This window comes from Saimiri boliviensis, chromosome 1 (genome assembly GCF_048565385.1).
Source record: "Saimiri boliviensis isolate mSaiBol1 chromosome 1, mSaiBol1.pri, whole genome shotgun sequence".
In the NCBI taxonomy this organism is placed as follows: domain Eukaryota; kingdom Metazoa; phylum Chordata; class Mammalia; order Primates; family Cebidae; genus Saimiri; species Saimiri boliviensis.
This window is the reverse complement of record NC_133449.1, coordinates 26,983,726-27,001,629: the sequence shown is the minus strand read 5'-3', so window position 1 is coordinate 27,001,629 and position 17,904 is coordinate 26,983,726. Positions and strand designations below refer to the sequence as shown.

The 17,904-nt window shown below is 49.4% G+C and overlaps 2 protein-coding genes across 3 annotated transcripts in view; one reads left to right on the top strand and one right to left on the bottom strand.

The window, feature by feature from the left end:
- CAD (carbamoyl-phosphate synthetase 2, aspartate transcarbamylase, and dihydroorotase) overlaps positions 1-17,904 on the bottom strand; it is a 30,333-nt gene that overhangs the window by 7,072 nt on the left and 5,357 nt on the right. For both annotated transcript variants that reach the window (XM_003941561.4, XM_039461384.2), the window contains exons 4-27: positions 17,622-17,764; positions 17,313-17,454; positions 16,944-17,115; positions 16,228-16,413; positions 15,946-16,058; positions 15,493-15,638; positions 15,099-15,230; positions 14,735-14,968; positions 14,376-14,597; positions 13,983-14,171; positions 13,606-13,730; positions 13,296-13,426; positions 6,111-6,223; positions 5,143-5,387; positions 4,669-4,915; positions 4,239-4,337; positions 3,527-3,751; positions 3,255-3,437; positions 2,830-3,048; positions 2,372-2,539; positions 1,629-1,811; positions 1,416-1,520; positions 541-780; positions 231-312 (exon numbers count right to left, since the gene is read on the bottom strand). In XM_003941561.4, the coding sequence (XP_003941610.2) occupies positions 231-312; positions 541-780; positions 1,416-1,520; positions 1,629-1,811; positions 2,372-2,539; positions 2,830-3,048; positions 3,255-3,437; positions 3,527-3,751; positions 4,239-4,337; positions 4,669-4,915; positions 5,143-5,387; positions 6,111-6,223; positions 13,296-13,426; positions 13,606-13,730; positions 13,983-14,171; positions 14,376-14,597; positions 14,735-14,968; positions 15,099-15,230; positions 15,493-15,638; positions 15,946-16,058; positions 16,228-16,413; positions 16,944-17,115; positions 17,313-17,454; positions 17,622-17,764 (4,044 nt within the window). The remainder of the gene's footprint in view (positions 1-230; positions 313-540; positions 781-1,415; positions 1,521-1,628; positions 1,812-2,371; positions 2,540-2,829; positions 3,049-3,254; positions 3,438-3,526; positions 3,752-4,238; positions 4,338-4,668; positions 4,916-5,142; positions 5,388-6,110; positions 6,224-13,295; positions 13,427-13,605; positions 13,731-13,982; positions 14,172-14,375; positions 14,598-14,734; positions 14,969-15,098; positions 15,231-15,492; positions 15,639-15,945; positions 16,059-16,227; positions 16,414-16,943; positions 17,116-17,312; positions 17,455-17,621; positions 17,765-17,904) is intronic.
- On the top strand, positions 10,197-10,678 carry LOC120360695 (large ribosomal subunit protein eL27-like). The gene has a single exon (XM_074395459.1). It carries the CDS (start codon positions 10,394-10,396, stop codon positions 10,634-10,636), a length of 243 nt encoding a protein of 80 aa, XP_074251560.1. The 5' UTR covers positions 10,197-10,393; the 3' UTR covers positions 10,637-10,678.

Below are 17,904 nucleotides of genomic sequence, written 5' to 3'. Positions count from 1 at the left end.
AATGAAAAAGTCAGAAAGATTCTGGGATCATCAGTCTGTGCAGTCCAGGGCAGAGAGTGGGCCCCCCAGCCATCCTTCACCAGCTGGAGAGGATACACAGAGGTAAGGGTCACTGGCCCTCACTGGCACCCATGCCCACACAGGCTCTTTGCACCAGTGGCCTGGGCTGTGTGGGTCTCTATGCCTGCTGCTGCCAGTGTCCAGAAGCCAAGTTCTCCCCAAAGACTTACCTGGCAGTCGCACAAGCTTTTGGGAGGTCATACAGTCAACATGTACCTTCAAAGGAGGGGCTGGCCCAATCTGGCCTAGGGCCTGCAAGTGGAAAGCAGTCAGCTTTGATTTAAGGGAAGGGCGATCCTGGGAGTTATAGGTAGGAATTTAGGTTTTCCCATAAACCAGGCTCTGCACTCTCCATATCCACCTTCTCTTCCTCTGTAGCCACAAACCTTTATTACTAGCATGGCTGTTCCATATCACTCCTCCCTTTCTTTCCCCCATCAACACTAGCAGACTCCCTCCCAGCAAGTGGGGCTCAGTTACCTCTACGAAGAGTTTGGTGCACTTGATATCAATGATTAGGGGCACAGAGAAATCAGCGGCCAAGCGCCGGGTGCGGTAGCCCTTGGTGACAAAGGAAGAGAGACGCCGGCCCCCAGCTCCACGCATGGACAGGTTAATCACCAGCTCAAAGTTTTTCTCAGCCAGCTGCTCCAGGATGCTCCGCTGTGGTGGGCACTCACCATCCACAGCCTCCTCAAAGTGCCAGTCCACAGCTGTTACCTGCCAACCCGGAGCCAAGGTGAGGGCCAAGCTGAACCTGGCAGGGGTCAGGAAGGCCAGCCAGAAAGGAGAGGAGCTGGCCCAAGAGCCCATGATGAGGAGACTGAGGACGCGTAGAGTGGGGACCGGGAGCTGCCTCCATTTGATATTGGCAAAGTATCTTTTTTGACAGGAAAGATGTCGACACTAAGTAAGGTAGGTTACCAAGGACTAGGTGTAGTATGAGCTCACATACATGTACACATGGAAAATTCTGGAAGGAAAAATACCAGAATAGTGGTAGAGAGATTTTAAGAGACTTTTCTCTTTGCTTTCTGTGTATTCTGCTTTTTACATGGAATATAGCTTATTAGTATAATGGTAATAATAAAAGTAGGGGAATCGGAGCTAACTCCTTTCCTTTTTTCTTTGAGACAGCATGTTTCCCAAGCTGGAGTGCGATGGTACACCCACTGCACACTCACAGCTCACTGCAGCCTCTACCTCCTGGGCTCAAGAGACTCCTGACTCAGCCTCCTGAGTATCTGGGACTATAGCCTTATGCCACCATGTCCGGCAGAGATAATTCTTTGGTGCAGTATTTTCACCCCCTTGGGGAGGTAGAGCGGTGGGGTAGGTTGGCAGAGCTCCTGTACCTTGACGCCATGCTCAGTGTAGAAGTCAGCTGTGCCCAGACTGGCATAGAGGCTGTAGCCCAGGCTCTCCAGCAGCCGCACAGTTGGGAGCAGCTCGCTTTTGTTCTGAAACCAAACAGAAGGATGAAATTGTGTTCCTCCTGTCTTCCGTTTCAAGGTCAGCCCTGGCCCAGGGAGTCACGGCCCTCGGAAAGCCCTCCTGGATTCTGGTACCTTATAGCTGCCAATGGTCAGCAGGATATTCTTCTTGGGGATCTTAAAGCCGGTGCTTAGCATGGCCTTGAGGTAGGCCTCACAGCGGCTCTCCCCGAAGCCGGCCACCTCCCCAGTACTGGTCATTTCCACACCCAACACCACGTCAGCACCCGCCAAGCGGGAGAAGGAGAACTGAGGCACCTACAGGAGCAGGAGGAAGAGAGAGGGCCAAGGTGTGAGAGGACCTCCTCCCCCGCCAGCGGAGACGAACACGGCCCTCTGTTCTGGATCTCACCCGAATGGCAGGGTCAGCCAGCCCTCTGGTTGCCACCCTCTGTGTGCCCTACCGCTTCCCAAACATACTTGGGGTCTTCCCTCGGCTTCTGCTTAGCATGTGCCCTTGCAAATAAAAAACCTTAACCATCTTTCAAAACTCGATTCAACTAGCTCCCCTTCTCTCAAGCCTTCCCAGATCATCCCTTTTGGAAACAGCACCTCCCGTCTCCGAACTCCTCCAGCATTCTGTGTATAGTTCAAATACGTAGTTTTATCAGACTGTTCCATACTTGGATTTTTTGAGATCCAAGTTCTCTTGCCTGCCATTCCCATAAAGTAAGCTCCTAAGGGACAATGACCACCTCATTACCCCCATGATCTGGCAATGTGGTGCTTGGTTTACAAGCTGATTGACAACTCTGTGTGGTAAGTGACCTCTCTCCTGCTGTTTTTCTGCTAACCCTGAGGGTTTCAATACTCCTTACCTTTACTCCCACGACTCCAGAACCAGTCATGAGGCCCACAGGTTCCACTTCTTCCCCCATGATGACTCGAGTGGCCAAGGCTACTAGGTCCACGCCCAGTGTCTTGGAGACGAAGGGGAAGGAGCGAGAGACGCGTACATTGCATTCAATAACTTTCAGCTGGTCGTCCTGGGACAGAGAAGACTGGTCAGGCCTTCTGCAGGCTGGCCTTGCTGACACCATCTACAGGCCTAGACTCTTCCTCTCAGTCACTAGTCTGGGGGATCAGTCTGAGCAGGGTTTAGGGTGACTGACTGTCATAAGCCCCAACACCATGGGCTCTAGCTACAGCCCCTTCCCTCCAGCTTCCCTGCCTTCTTGGATGAAGGGAGGAGACGGTGCAGGGCTTCATGGCACTGTGGCCAGCACAGAATATGGAGGAGCTGTGGCCTTTTAGTCCTTTCCTTTGGCCTTGTTACCTTGGCAATGAGCTGCAGATTGAAGGGTCCCGTGACCTGTAGCTCCTGGCCCACGGCATGCACGATGGCTTTGATCCGCTCCAGGGTTTTGGCAGTGATATCTTGTGGGGGGGTGACAAGTGTGGCATCACCTGAATGCACACCTGCATTCTCCACATGCTCAGAGATGGCAATGGCTGCCACCACACCATCAGAAGCCACAGCATCCACGTCAATCTCCTAGTCAAGGAAACACAGTGCGACCTAGGGCGAGGGCCACTGTCTTTTCCCACTTACTCTAGGATTGTCTCTTCCTTTAACAAGCCCCACATAACCCACCGTTCCCAGCCCTGGTGCCTACGATTCTGCCGGAACAGAGAAGACATTTTTTCTCCTCCAGGGCTGGCAGCACGCCCTCAAGAGACTTCACTTCTGCAGCCTCCCACCTTAGCCTCCTGGATGAACTTGGAGATGACCACAGGATGCTCTTTTGAGACGGCTGCTGCACTGCTCAGGAAGCGCTCCAGGTCCCCATCTGTGTAGGCCACATTCATAGCAGCACCGCTCAGCACATAGGAGGGGCGCACCACACAGGGGTACCCCACAGTCTGGCAGAACTGTCGAGCAGACTACAGGAGGTAGGGAGCTTAGCTGGGTTGTTCACACTCACCCCCAAGCATCACCCAGCCTCCAGGTCTCCCACCAGGTCCCAGCCTACCTCAAGGTCACTGAGCTCCCTCCACTGAGGCTGGCTGATACCAATGGTGTCAAGGAGCCGAGAAAACTTGAAACGGTTCTCAGCTGAGTCGATGGCTTCAGGGGAGGTGCCCAGTACCCGACACTGCTGCCGATGCAACGCCATGGCCATGTTGTTGGGCAGTTGTCCACCCATGGATAGGATCACACCCTCAGGGTTCTCAAGCTCGTAGATGTCCATCACCACCTACAGTGCAGGGGAAGAAACAAGTGGTGGCAGCAAAAGAGGGCAAGAATCTGAGCCTTCCAGCCGGGCGCGGTGGCTCAAGCCTGTAATCCCAGCACTTTGGGAGGCCGAGGCGGGTGGACCACGAGGTCAAGAGATCGAGACCATCCTGGTCAATATGGTGAAACCCCGTCTCTACCAAAAATACAAAAAAGTAGTTGGGCATGGTGGCGCGTGCCTGTAATCCGAGCTATTCAGGAGGCTGAGGCAGGAGAATTGCCTGAACCCAGGAGGCGGAGGTTGCGGTGAGCCGAGATCGCGCCATTGCACTCCAGCCTGGGTAACAAGAGCGAAACTCCGTCTCAAAAAAAAAAAAAAAAAAAAAGAATCTGAGCCTTCCTGCTCACTGCTTCCCCTAGCCCCCACCAAGTTTCAGAGAATCTTAGGTCAGCCAGCTGTTCCACTTGACCCTGGCCACAAGCTACCAGGAAGCCCCCATCCCTCTCACCTCAAAAGATATCTCATCAAAGTAGAGTCGATCACACATGTCATAGTCGGTGCTGACTGTCTCTGGGTTGTAGTTCACCATGATGGTCTTATACCCCATCTGCAACAGGGAGGGGAAGGATACTTAGCAGTCAGGTGGGAGGAAAATCATGGAGAAACTAAGCCAAAGCCCCCTACTTCAAAGAGTGCCAGCACAGCTTCCTCTGAAAGAGCTGCAGAGGACCCCTGCCTTGGGAGGGAAGGTACAAAGTGTTGAGGAGGAGATTCACGTACTGTATGAGACATGAGAGATGCCCTAAGAGAACCCCCACCCCAAAGCTCTATGACCAAAGTAAGGGGTGGCAATTAATAGGAAATGCTAGGATTAGTGCCAAGCAATTGCTAGAAATGAACAGAACAACAAGGAAACTGGAATGAAAATGAACTCTGACCTTTCGGAGCTGCTGGATGCAGCCTACAGCACACCAGTCAAATTCAACGCTGGAGCCAATACGGTAGACGCCAGAGCCAAGGACTAGGACATGAGGCGTTCGAAAGGTGAGGTCATGGGTGGTTCCCCAATATGTCAGGTACAGGTAATTTGTCTGCGCTGGCCACTCTGCTGCAACTGTGTCAATTTGTTTCACTGCTGGACAGATCCCCAGTTCCTGGCGAAGCTTGCGAACAGCCAGCTCTGTGCTAAAAGGGAAGAAACATCTGAAACACAGGCTTAGAGAGTAGGGTACAGACTGATAGAGAGTTAAGAACCCAGGGCAGGGATGAGAGGAAAATATCCTTGGGACCAAGGTCAGAAGCCTCTAAAGCTCTCCCCACACTCTCCTTCCTCCCTCCCAAGGGTCCCTCACTGATTCAAAGGTTCTCTGCCCTGTAGTTCTCAGCTGGAAGCTCTCATTGCCACCTCTAACCTCAGAACTGCAAGGGCAATCTGCTTGTCTGAGAAGCCAAGACACTTGGCCTGTTGCAGCAGGTCTGGGAGCAAAGGCTGCCCACGGTGTTGTTCTAGCAGCTGGGCATGTGCTATGATGCGCTTCATTCGGTGCAGGAACCAGCGGTCGATGCGTGTGAGCTCATACAGGCGGTCCACCGAATAACCAGCCCACAGAGCAGCTGCCACCACAAAAATCCGCTTATCTGTTGGAGTCTCCAACTCCTAATAGAAAGAGGGTAGACAGAGGGAAGCTACTGCCAGCCCATCTAAAAGCCTGAGCATGAGTAGCTGCCTCTGTCTTAGGAAGGGGAAGCTGTACACTAGAGCACAGGCTCTGTAATTGCAAACACCTGGATATCAATTTGGCTCTACTTCTCACTGGCTATGTGGCTTTGAGCAATTAATTTCTTTCTTTTTTTTTTTTTTTTTTGAGACGGAGTTTCGCTCGTTACCCAGGCTGGAGTGCAATGGCGCGGTCTCGGCTCACCGCAACCTCCGCCTCCTGGGCTCAGGCAATTCTCCTGCCTCAGCCTCCTAAGTAGCTGGGATTACAGGCACGTGCCACCATGCCTAGCTAATTTTTTTGTATTTTTAGTAGAGACGGGGTTTCACCATGTTGACCAGGATGGTCTTGATCTCTTGACCTCGTGATCCACCCGCCTTGGCCTCCCAAAGTGCTGGGATTACAGGCTTGAGCCACCGTGCCTGGCCTTTTGAGCAATTAATTTCTATAACGTAAGTCTCAGTTTACTCATCTGTAAAAACAAGTCTAGTAATACATCCTTGCGTGATAATGACACATCTCAAAATTCTCAGCAAAGTGAAAACGAAGCAAATGTCCAATGATGACTGCTGCTAGTGTTACTGGTAGCAAGCTCATGCTCTGGGGGCAAAGAGAAACAGGATCTATTTTAGGGGTGTTGCCAGGGGAGGGGAGCTACTTACCATATCGCTGACTGGTTTCACTGTGTGATCAAAGCCCACACAATTCTCATCCACCATGCGCAGGGCCTTCTGGAAGGCCTCCTCAAATGAACGCCCAATGCCCATGACTTCGCCTAGAAGAACGGAATGAAAGGACTGGAGGCGTGTAGGTAGAAGGGGTGGAAGGAAGGCATGTCCATAACACCTACGGTTTGTAGTCAAGACTCTGGGAGATTCTCAAGGCAAGTCCCATGATAGTGGGATTCATAGTGTTTCGCAATTAAGAAATCTTAACTTACATTTCTTTTCCCTACCATTTTCATGAGTAAGTTCAGGTTTTCTGCTTATTGATGAACATAGAATCAATATGCCCAAAATGGGCCTGGGGATATTAGAATATAGCCCCATATATTGGATATTGGAATAGTTTATCACAGTGGCCCAAACCACTGATGGCTGTCCAGTTATTGGGCTTGCTTCTTCACATAGTGATAATATCTGTAATCTGTCTCATTCTTTAAAACGTTTTTTAAAAGTGTAGATAATAGGAAGACGATCGCTACTACTCATCCATCCAGAGCAAATCACATTTACAACAATCATTTTAGAGTTTTTCTTTCTGGACTTTACTTCATAGGTATGTCTTACACACGATCACAATGTATATATAATTTCCATCCCGTTTTTTCCCTCATCATATATGTTTTCACATTGCCATGTGGCCTCGTAAACACTAACTTAATTTTTTTTTTTTTTGGAGATGGAGTTTTGCTCTTTTCGCCCAGGCTGGAGTGCAGTGGTGCAATCTTGGCTCACTGCAACCTCTGCCTCCTGGGTTCAAATGGACCAAGAAGCTGGGATTACAGGCATCTGCCACCATGCCCGACTAGTTTTTGCATTTTTAGTAGAGACAGGGTTTCACCATGTTGGTCAGGCTGGTCTTGAACTCCCTTAGCCTCCTGGATGAACTTGGAGATGACCACAGGGTGCTCTCACCTCAGGTGATCCATCTGCCTTGGCCTCCCAAAGTGCTGGGATTCCAGGCATGAGCCACCATGCCTGGCAAATACCAACTTAATTCTTTTTTTTTTTTTTTTTTGAGACAGAGTTTCGCTCGTTACCCAGGCTGGAGTGCAATGGCGCAATCTCGGCTCACCGCAATCTCCACCTCCTGGGTTCAGGCAATTCTCCTGCCTCAGCCTCCTGAGTAGCTGGGATTACAGGCATGTGCCACCATGCCCAGCTAATTTTTTGTATTTTTAGTACAGACGGGGTTTCACCATGTTGACCAGGATGGTCTCGATCTGTTGACCTCGTGATCCACCCGCCTCGGCCTCCCAAAGTGCTGGGATTACAGGGGTGAGTCACCGCGCATGGCCCACCAACTTAATTCTTATATGATTTGCCATAATTTAACTGCTAACTAAAGGACATTTAGGTTTTTTTTTTTTTTTTTTTGAGATGGAGTCTCTGTCTCCCAGGCTGGAGTCAGTGGTGTGATCTCAGCTCACTGCAACCTCCACTTCCCAGGTTCAAGCAACTCTCCTGCCTCAGCCTCCTGAGTAGCTGGGACTAGAGGCATGCACCACCACACCCAGCTAATTTTTGTGTTTTTATTAGAGATAGGGTTTCACCATGTTGGCCAAGCTGGTCTCGAACTCCCAACCTTCTGATCTGCCCACCCTGGCCTCCCAAAGTGCTGGGATTATAGGTGTGAGCCACTGAGCCCAGCCCATTAACTTTAAGTGTTGACAATTAGGCAGTCCTAGTGGCTCACGCCTGTAATCCAACACTTTGGGAGGCTGAGGCAGAAAGATCACTTGAGGCAGATCAAGACCAGTCTGCATAACATAGTGAGACCTCCATCTCTACAAAAAATAATTAAAGAAAAAAAAATTAGGCCAGGCGCGGTGGCTCAAGCCTGTAATCCCAGCACTTTGGGAGGCCAAGGCGGGTGGATCACGAGGTCAACAGATCGAGACCATCCTGGTCAATATGGTGAAACCCTGTCTCTACTAAAAATACAAAAAAGTAGCTGGGCATGGTGGCACATGCCTGTAATCTGAGCTACTCAGGAGGCTGAGGCAGGAGAATTGTCTGAACCCAGAAGGCGGAGGTTGCGGTGAGCCGAGATCGCGCCATTGCACTCCAGCCTGGGTAACAAGAGCGAAACTCCATCTCAAAAAAAAAAAAAAAAAGAAAGAAAAATTAGCAGAGTGTGGTGATGTATACCTGTAGTCTCACTCCTCAGGAGGCTGGGGTGGGAGGATTACTTAAGCCTAGGAGATCCAAGCTGCAGTGAGCTACAATCATGTGATTGCACTCCACCCTGAGTGACATAATAAAATTCTGTATTAAAAAAAAAAAAAAAAAGGTTTTTAGCAGGTTGCGGTTGCTCATGCCTGTCATTCCAGCACTTTGGGAGGCTGAGGCAGATGGATCACCTGAGGTCAGGATTTCAAGACCAGCCTGCCCAAAGTAGTGAAACCGTGTCTCTACAAAAATACAAAAATTAGCCAGGTGTGGTGGGACATGCCTATAATTCCAGCTACTCGGGAGGCTGAGCCGGAATTGTTTGAACTCGGGAGATGGCAAAGGCAGTGAGCTGAGGCTGAGATTGCGCCACTGCATTCCAGCATGGGTGACAGAGCAAGACTCTGTCTCAAAAAAAAGAATTTTCATAATTATAAATTAGGCTGTGATGTTTTTTCTTTCTTTCTTTTTTAAACAGACAGGATCTCACCCTGTCACCCAGGCTGGAATGCAGTGGTGCAATCACAGCTCACTGCAACCTTGAACTCGGCTCAAGTGATCCTCCCACCTCAGCTTTCCAAAGAGCCGGGATTAATTACAGCCAGTGTGCCTGGACTGGATGTGATGTTTTCTGTTTTGGATAATCTCCTTAGGATAAATTTCTAGGAGTGTAGAGGCAATAGGTAAGACAATTTTATGGACCTTGATAAGTACAAATAGCTTTATAGAAGTCTGTGCCATATAATACAATGTTTAATCAACCTTCTGAGAAGTGGGCATAAACGGTATTTCATTTAACTAGATTTCTTCTTTTTTTTTTTTTTTTTTTTTTTTAATAGACAGGGTTTCACCATGTTGGTCAGGCTGGTCTTGAACTCCCGACCTCAGGTGATCCGCCCGCCTTGGCCTCCAAAGTGCTTGGATTACAGGAGTGAGCCACCACGCCCGGCCTTCATTTAACTAGATTTCTATTTACTAATAAAAGGAACTGTCTTTTCCCCAGGTTTGCTTAGTGATTTCTTCTTCTGTAAAGTTTTGTTCATCTCCTTTGGCCATTTACTCCAGGGGTTTAAGCCCAACATTTATGTTTCTTTTTTTTTCTTTTTTTTTTTTTTTTTTTTTTTTTTTAGACGGAGTTTCGTTCTTGTTACCCAGGCTGGAGTGCAATGGCGCGATCTCAGCTCACCGCAACCTCCGCCTCCTGGGTTCAGGCAATTCTCCTGCCTCAGCCTCCTGAGTAGCTGGGATTACAGGCACGTGCCACCATGCCCAGCTAATGTTTTGTATTTTTAGTAGAGACGGGGTTTCACCATGTACAGACGGGATGGTCTCGATCTCTTGACCTTGTGATCCACCCGCCTCAGCCTCCCAAAGTGCTGGGATTACAGGCGTGAGCCACCACGCCTGGTCTTATGTTTCTTTAAAAAAGTTTTAAAAACACTATGATGCTAACAGTAGTGTTAAGAAAGTACACTGTTGGCTCAAGCCTGTAATCCCAGCACTTTGGGAGGCCGAGGCAGGTGGATCACAAGGTCAAGAGATCGAGACTATCCCGGTCAACATGGTGAAACCCTGTCTCTACTAAAAATACAAAAAATTAGCTGGGCATGGTGGCACGTGCCTGTAATCCCAGCTACTCAGGAGGCTGAGGCAGGAGAATTGCCTGAACCCAGGAGGCGGAGGTTGCGGTGAGCTGAGATCGCGCCATTGCACTCCAGCCTGGGTAACAAGAGCAAAACTCTGTCTCAAAAAAAAAAAAGAAAGTACACCGTGACTGATTTTGTTCAATTTCTTTGTACTATGGTTATATTATAAAACCTTTTGAGATTTGTTTAAAAAGAGAAACCGCCTTTTTGCCGTAGGCCCGAGTGGGTGCTGCCGAAATGGGCAAGTTCATGAAACCCGGGAAGGTGGTGCTTGTCCTGGCTGGACGCTACTCTGGACGCAAAGCCGTCATCGTGAAGAACATTGATGATGGCACCTCAGATTGCCCCTACAGCCATGCTTTGGTGGCTGGAATTGACTGATATCCCCGCAAAGTGACAGCTGCCATGGGCAAGAAGAAGATCGCCAAGAGGTCAAAGATCAAGTCTTTTGTGAAAGTTTACAACTACAATCACCTGATGCCCACAAGGTACTCTGTGGACATCCCCTTGGACAAAACTGTCGTCAATAAGGATGTCTTCAGAGATCCTGCCCTTAAACGCAAGGCCCGACGAGAGGCCAAGGTCAAGTTTGAGGAGAGATACAAGACAGGCAAGAACAAGTGGTTCTTCCAGAAGCTGCGGTTTTAGATGCTTTGTTTTGGTCATTAAAAAAGAAAAAGAAAAAAAAAGAGAAACCTAAAAAGCAAAAAGAGAAACCTAACATGCATACACATATGCCTAGAAATGTATGCAGTCAGATATATGACCAAATTAATCAATCTCTGTAAGGCAAGACTACAGGTGACTATTATTCTTTGGTTAAACTATCTTTTCTCATTTTCCTTGATTCATATTTCTTACTTGTATAGTAAAAGTTACAAAAAGTTACCAAAGAAGACCACATTCCAAGAATACTTGAATAGATGTAAAACGTTCAAGTGTCTCATGCAGGAACCAATCTTTCATTGGTCTATTTTCAATCCACTTCTTTATGCTACAATTTAATTATGGCTTCATTCCCATGTTTATTCTAATTTTCATATAACAGAGATTCATATCCAGAAGGAATAAATTGGCAGTCTTGTAGAATTTCTAAAAATTCTGAAATAATATCTGAGCTCACACTTGTTTAAAGGCCACTACTGCTCTAAATGGAAATTTGGAGCACCACAAAATGCTCTTATCCATGAAGCTGGTGGCACTGTGTCTGGTACATACATATTTTTGTTTTCGTTGAAATATGTTAGAGGATAGTCTTAGCCAACTAAAAAGGTAACACAAAGAAACATATTAACTCAATTCCAATGTGTTCCGCCACTGCTTGGTAGACAACTGTTTCAGCCATTCATCATTTACTGATTTTCTTGTTACCGTAAATGTCTATGATACCCTGCTCTGACATAAACCTCATACTAAAAAAAAATGCCATTTAGTGACCAAAGCAGGAAGTGACAGAGGAGGAGATACGTTAAGAATGGCTGCCATGGCCGGGTGCGGTGGCTCAAGCTTGTAATCCCAGCGCTTTGGGAGGCCGAGGCGGGTGGATCACAAGGTCGAGAGATCGAGACCATCCTGGTCAACATGGTGAAACCTCGTCTCTACTATAAATACAAAAAATTAGCTGGGCATGGTGGCACGTGCCTGTAATCCCAGCTACTCAGGAGGCTGAGGCAGGAGAATTGCCTGAACCCAGGAGGCGGAGGTTGCGGTGAGCTGAGATCGCGCCATTGCACTCCAGCCTGGGTAACAAGAGCGAAACTCTGTCTCAAAAAAAAAAAAAAAAAAAAAAAAAGAATGGCTGCCATTGGCTGGGTGCAGTTTGGGAGGCCAAGGTGGGCAGATCACCTGAGGTTGGGAGTTCAAGACTAGTCTAACATGGAGAAACCCCTTCTCTACTAAAAATACAAAATTAGCCAGGCATTGCGGCGCACCCTGTAATTCCCACTGCTCGGGAGGCTGAAGCAGGAGAATTGCCTGAACCTGGGAGGCAGAAAACATGCCATTACATTCTAGCCTGAGCAACAAGAGCAAAACTCCATCTCAAAAAAAAAAGAGGCGGTGGGGAGCGGGGGTGCTTGATGGCTCATGCCTGTAATCCCAGCACTTTAGGAGGCCAAGGCAGATCGATCACGAGGTCAGGAGATTAAGACCAGCCTGGCTAACATGGTGAGACCCCATATCTACTAATAATACAAAAACCAAAAAATTAGCTGGACATGGTGGCATGCACCCGTAGTTCCAGCTACCCCAGAGGCTGAGGCAGGAGAATCACTTGAACCTGGGAGGCGGAGGTTGCAGTGAGCCAAGATCGTGCTACTGCTTTCCAGCCTGGGCAACAGAGTGAGACTCCATCTCAAAAACAAAAACAAACAAAAAAAAGAGGCCGGGCTCAGTGGCTCACACCTGTAATCCCAGGACTTTGGAAGGCCGAGGTGGGCAGATCACCTGAGGTTGGGAGTTTTGAGACCAGCCTGACCAACATGTAGAAAACATGACTCTACTAAAAATACAAAATTAGCTGGGCATGGTGGCGCATGCCTGTAATCCCAGCTATCCCGGAGGCTATGGCAGGAGAATCGCTTGAACCTGAGAGGCGGAGGTTGCAGTGAGCCCAGATCATGCCACTGCACTTTCTCCTGGGCAACAAGTAAAACTAACTCCATCTCAAAAAAAAAAAAAAAAAAAAGACTAGCTGCCATTGTGCTTATTTGGATTTAGAAGGGTTCACGGTGCTTGTCAAAAATATGTCCCTTGTCCCCAAAAAAGAAGGGTTCACAGGAAAAGAAAAAGAACAGAAGCTATCTGCCTGACACATTAGTATTTAAATTAACACAGTGAACAAAATGTCACTGGTATCAACAACCTAATGATGAGGCCATGGGCAAAAGCCACCATGAAGAAATACTGTGGGTCGAGTTCCATGGAACTTTCTGACATACAACAGGCAACACAGGGGGAACACAGGACACGCAGCTAGGGACCAGGACTAGCTTTCAGTTGCTGGCTCTGCCCATTACTCCTTTGTGGGCCCTCAGCCCAGTCGCCTTCCTCAAGTGGGCACCTCAGTTTACTCATCTGTAAAATGAGATGAGATAGTCTGATGGCTTGCACCTATCCCAGAGATTCTGCATTCCAACACAGATTTCCTCAGATGCCTCCCCCACACCTGACAAGGACTACAGTCTTAGTTTGAAATGTCTTAAGCACCTGCTCCCATAGGAGCTAAAAAGCCAAGCCAGGGAATTCTGACATTTGAGATTCTCGGTCCTGGTGGGGCCCATGGGGGTGCCAGGGGCATGAGTCTCACCAACGCTTTTCATGCAGCTCCCAATCTTTGTGCTGACTCGCAGGAACTTGCTAAGGTCCCATCGAGGAATCTTCACTACACAATAATCCAGGCTGGGTTCAAAGGCTGCTGTGCCCCCTGTCACAGAGTTCCTGGAATCCAGCAGGTGGGGTGTCAGGGCAGTGAAGGAAGTGTAAAGGGTGAGCTTCCAGATAGTTATCTCTATTCTCACAAACCCAGGCCAATGCCCTTTTCATATTTCCTGTCCTATCAGTATTTTCTTCAGCCCCCGACCCACTTCCCCACCGTGATTTCTCCCTCATCCTCGTACCTGAGCTCAGGCAAAGGAATGCCCAAAGCTAGCTTGGCTGCCACATAAGCCAGTGGATAACCTGTGGCCTTACTGGCCAGGGCAGAGCTGCGAGAGAGCCTGGCATTCACTTCAATGATATAATACTGCAAAGAAAGAAAATAAAGGAAAAAAGTCACTGGCCTAGAAGCTCCTGCCTAGGAGAGGTCTCAGAAAGGAGGCAAAATAAGCCCTCCCTATAGGGATGGATAACAAAGGGCCCTCCCTAAGGCCCAACCCTAGTAAAGATGATTCCAGTTTCTACTTCAGGGGCTGTAAGGCCAAAAGACCTCAACCTCAAAATTATGCAAGAAGAGGGGGTAACAACCAGACTATCAGCTCTACAGCCTAGAGCTTACCTGCTCAGACTCAGGGTTCAAGGCATACTGCACATTGCACTCCCCAACAATTCCCAGGTGCTGGGTCACCTTGATAGCCGTCTGCCTCAGGAGCTGGTACTCCCTGTCATTCAGTGTCTGGCTTGGGGCCACCACTATGGACTCACCAGTGTGGATGCCCAGTGGGTCCAAGTTCTCCATGTTACACACCTGTGAAGGGGGGTGCCATGGAGGTCACTGTCAAGAGGAGTCAGGAAAGGCAGAAGGCTGCACCCCAGGGTCCTGCTGCCTCTGGGGCTATACCTAACCTGGGTCTGAGGGACACAGAACTCTCAAAGACCTTGGCCTGGGCCTCTGCTCTTCCGAAAGCTCATTCTGCCTGACACGACTCCCACCCTTCCCTCCTTCACTCACCGTGACACAGTTGCCATAGGCGTCTCTCACCACCTCGTACTCAATCTCCTTCCATCCCTTTAGAGACTTGTCTACTAGCACTTGGCTAGTATGGGCAAAAGCTGGGGCCACGAGAGCAGAGAGCTCCTCCCTGTTAGAGGCAAAGCCAGAGCCCAGGCCGCCCAGGGCAAAGGCTGCACGCACCAACACAGGGTACCCCAGTCGCTCAGCGGCTGCCTGGGCCTGCAATGAGTGGAACAGATGAACAGGTTATTTCCTGCTGCTCAAGGTGTGCCTGACCCAGAGAAAAACGGATATAGGAAAAATAACACTACCCAAAAAAACAGCACCATTCTAACTTTACCCAACACCCCTCCAACCTGTTCAAGAGAATTTGCTGCCTCGCTGGGGGCCACATGCTCTCCGATCTCTGCCATTCTCGCAGCAAAGGCCCGTCGATCCTCAGTCAGTTCAATGGTCTCCACCGGAGTGCCCAGGACCCGGACCCCATACCGAGCCAGCACCCCAGCCTTGGTCAGCTCCACACCACAGTTCAGAGCAGTCTGGCCCCCAAAAGTCAGTAACACGCCATCGGGGCGTTCATTACGTATCACCTGAGGATGGAGAGGGGAGTTACAGGCATCAGAACCTTGGGGGTAGAGAGGCAATCGAATTAGCAACCCAGAGTGACCACTGGGCCCCCTGCGCAGCCCTCTTTTCATTCCATCCTTGCCCTAGTCATACCTGGGTTACATAGTGAGGTGTTATGGGAAGAAAATAGACCTTGTCAGCCAGCCCCTGGGAGGTCTGCACTGTGGCAATATTGGGGTTGATCAGCAATGTCTGGATGTTTTCCTCCTTCAGAGCCTTAATTGCCTAAAAGAACAAGAATGGCACCTCAGCCTCTGCTGTAGAAGCAAGATTGCAAAACAGTTTTAGAGTGGCATTCTCCTCTTCTTTCCCTCTCTGTACTCTTGGCCCCTAATAACTGACTTCTATTTCTTACCACATTTTTCTTTACATTCCCCAGATCTAGTTCATTTCCTCCCTACAATGTTCATGCCTCAGCCCTTCTCCTTAAGACTCTTTTCCATTCTTGAGGGCTACTCATTGAGGAGTGGAGAGGGACATGCTTCACCTGAGAGCCCGAGTAGTCAAACTCTCCAGCTTGGCCAATGGAGAGGCCCCCTGAACCCAGGATCAAAACCTTTCGTGGTGGTGGAAGCCCAGAGCCAGGAGTGGGAATCCCGGGGGGACAGAGGCGTTCAGTCAGCCGCTCTTTAACTGTGGAAGCAAAGAAGGTTGTGAGCTGAGCGGGACCCAAGAGGTCATCTGGATTAGTTCTGTCGCTTTCAGAAGGGTCCAGAGCAAATTACACATCTAATGAGTAGCAGAGGGAGGACCAGAACCCCCAGGACTCTGGAGTTCCTTTCAACTGAAGATTAAACGATATCCTGGCTTGGTTGCCACCCACCCCCAATCCCCTTAATCTCCCAACATCTAGGAGTTTCCCAGGGCATGTCCATCTTACGCCCATCCTGGAGCCAACCCTGTTCTGAGGTCCACAACCCAGTTCTACTCAGGATCTTACCGGTCTGGCCCTCAGGGTTCCCAGCTGTGGCCTCTTTCACAGTTTCCAGAAAGATATCAAAAAGCAGTTCCATATCTGAAGGGCCAGCTTGGTGCTCTGGGTGAAACTGGACACTGTTGAAGAGATCACATCATGAAAACCATCGGGGTCCCTGGTACGACACTGGCAGCCTTGGAGGTGGGTAGTGGGACAGAGGACTCGGGTCTAGTGCCGTGCTTTCCTTTTCTATCACCAAGGCCCACAGGGCTTCGAAGTTGCACAGACCCAGTCACCCAGGCTCACCTGAAGAAAGGCAAGCTGTTGTGCACAATGCCTTCATTGGAACCGTCATTGGCATTGGTGAAGAGAGGAGCCCAGTCTGCTGGCAGTGAGTCTGTTTCCACAGCAAACCCATGGTTCTGGGATGTCAGAAAGCAGCGCCCAGAGCCCACCAACAAGCAGGGCTGGTTATGGCCTCGGTTCCCATATCTGGAGGTAGAAGCATGCTGAGTCACAGGCCCTGCTCACCCTCTCTTCATTACTGAACCTACCCCAGCTCTCACTGATCTCCTATTCTCAGTAGCCCTGATCCTGTTTCCTTTTTTTTTTTTTTTTTTTTTTTTTTTGAGACAGGGTCTCCCTCTGTTGCCCAGGCTGGAGTGCAAAGGCATGATCTCAGCTTACTGCAACCTCTGCCTCCCGGGTTCAAGCAATTCTCCTACCTCAGCCTCCAGGGTAGCTGGGATTACAGGTGCCTGCTACCATACCTGGCCAATTTTTCCATTTTTAGTAGAGATGAGGTTTCACCATGTTGGGCAGGCTGGTCCCAAACTCCTGACCTCAGGTGATCCGCCCACCTCAGCTTCCCCAAGTGCTGGGATTACAGGTATGAGCCACCTCACCCAGCCAAACCCCACTCCTGTTTCAACACGAATAAATGCCAACTCTCTTCTCATTCCCGAGACACCCCACCCATCATGCCACAAGTGTGGGCCCCTTCTGCTCCCAACAAGTCCCACCTCATCTTGTAAGTCTTGGCCCCAATGGCTAAGGCCAATAGCTGGTGTCCCAGGCAGATCCCAAAGACAGGTCGGGGATTAGGCTCGGATAAAACATGGCTCAGCGTGGATACGACACTGGGATAGGAGGCAGGGTCACCAGGGCCATTACTTAAGAAGAGACCCTCATACTCTGGAGTGGGCAGAAAAGATGACATCAAAATCAGTATTTCAACTAGAGGAGACACACCTGCAGCCCCCATGAGAATGTAAGTCTCAATGTCTATCTTCTTCACTGCAACTCATCTTGACTTTTAGCAATTGGACCAAGGGACATATCTTCCAACCGAGCTGTTTGTCTGAGGCCCTGAACAGGCCCCAGCTACTCACCTTGGCTGTCTAGTGCATGGTCCCAGGGTACCACAGTGACCTCAGCCCCACGCTGGCAGAGGCATCGGATCTGATTATACTTGAGGCCACAGTCCAAAGCAAGGATCCGCGGGGCACCCCCTGTATTGAATACCCGTGGAGTCTGAGAAATAGAGGAATAAAGGGCAACAGTTGACCGCTGTGCTCGGTGGGTATAAGATATGCCTGCAGCAACTCCCTTGATTCTCTCATGTGTTCACCCCCCGCCAATTGTGGGCAGAATATAACTACTGTGCTATAGCTTGCAACTCTCTCACTCAACCTCTGTACCTTAATGGAGACCTCTGGAACCAGGGGGCGGGCATTGGGGTCCAAGAATGGCAGGGATGAAGGTTCTGTTCCATTCTGGACCAGCTTCCCCAGCAGAGACCCTTGTTCCCGCAACTTCTTGGTCAGCTCCCGAGTGTCTACTCCTGTCAAAATAGCACAGTCTTAGGGATCATACTCCCCCAACTCAGTCACCTGTGAGGTTAGACTTCAGAAGCACTTCCATTCCAGAGCCCTAGTCACACAGAGCTGTTCTATGTGCACCAAAATCCTAGGCCATTGTGAT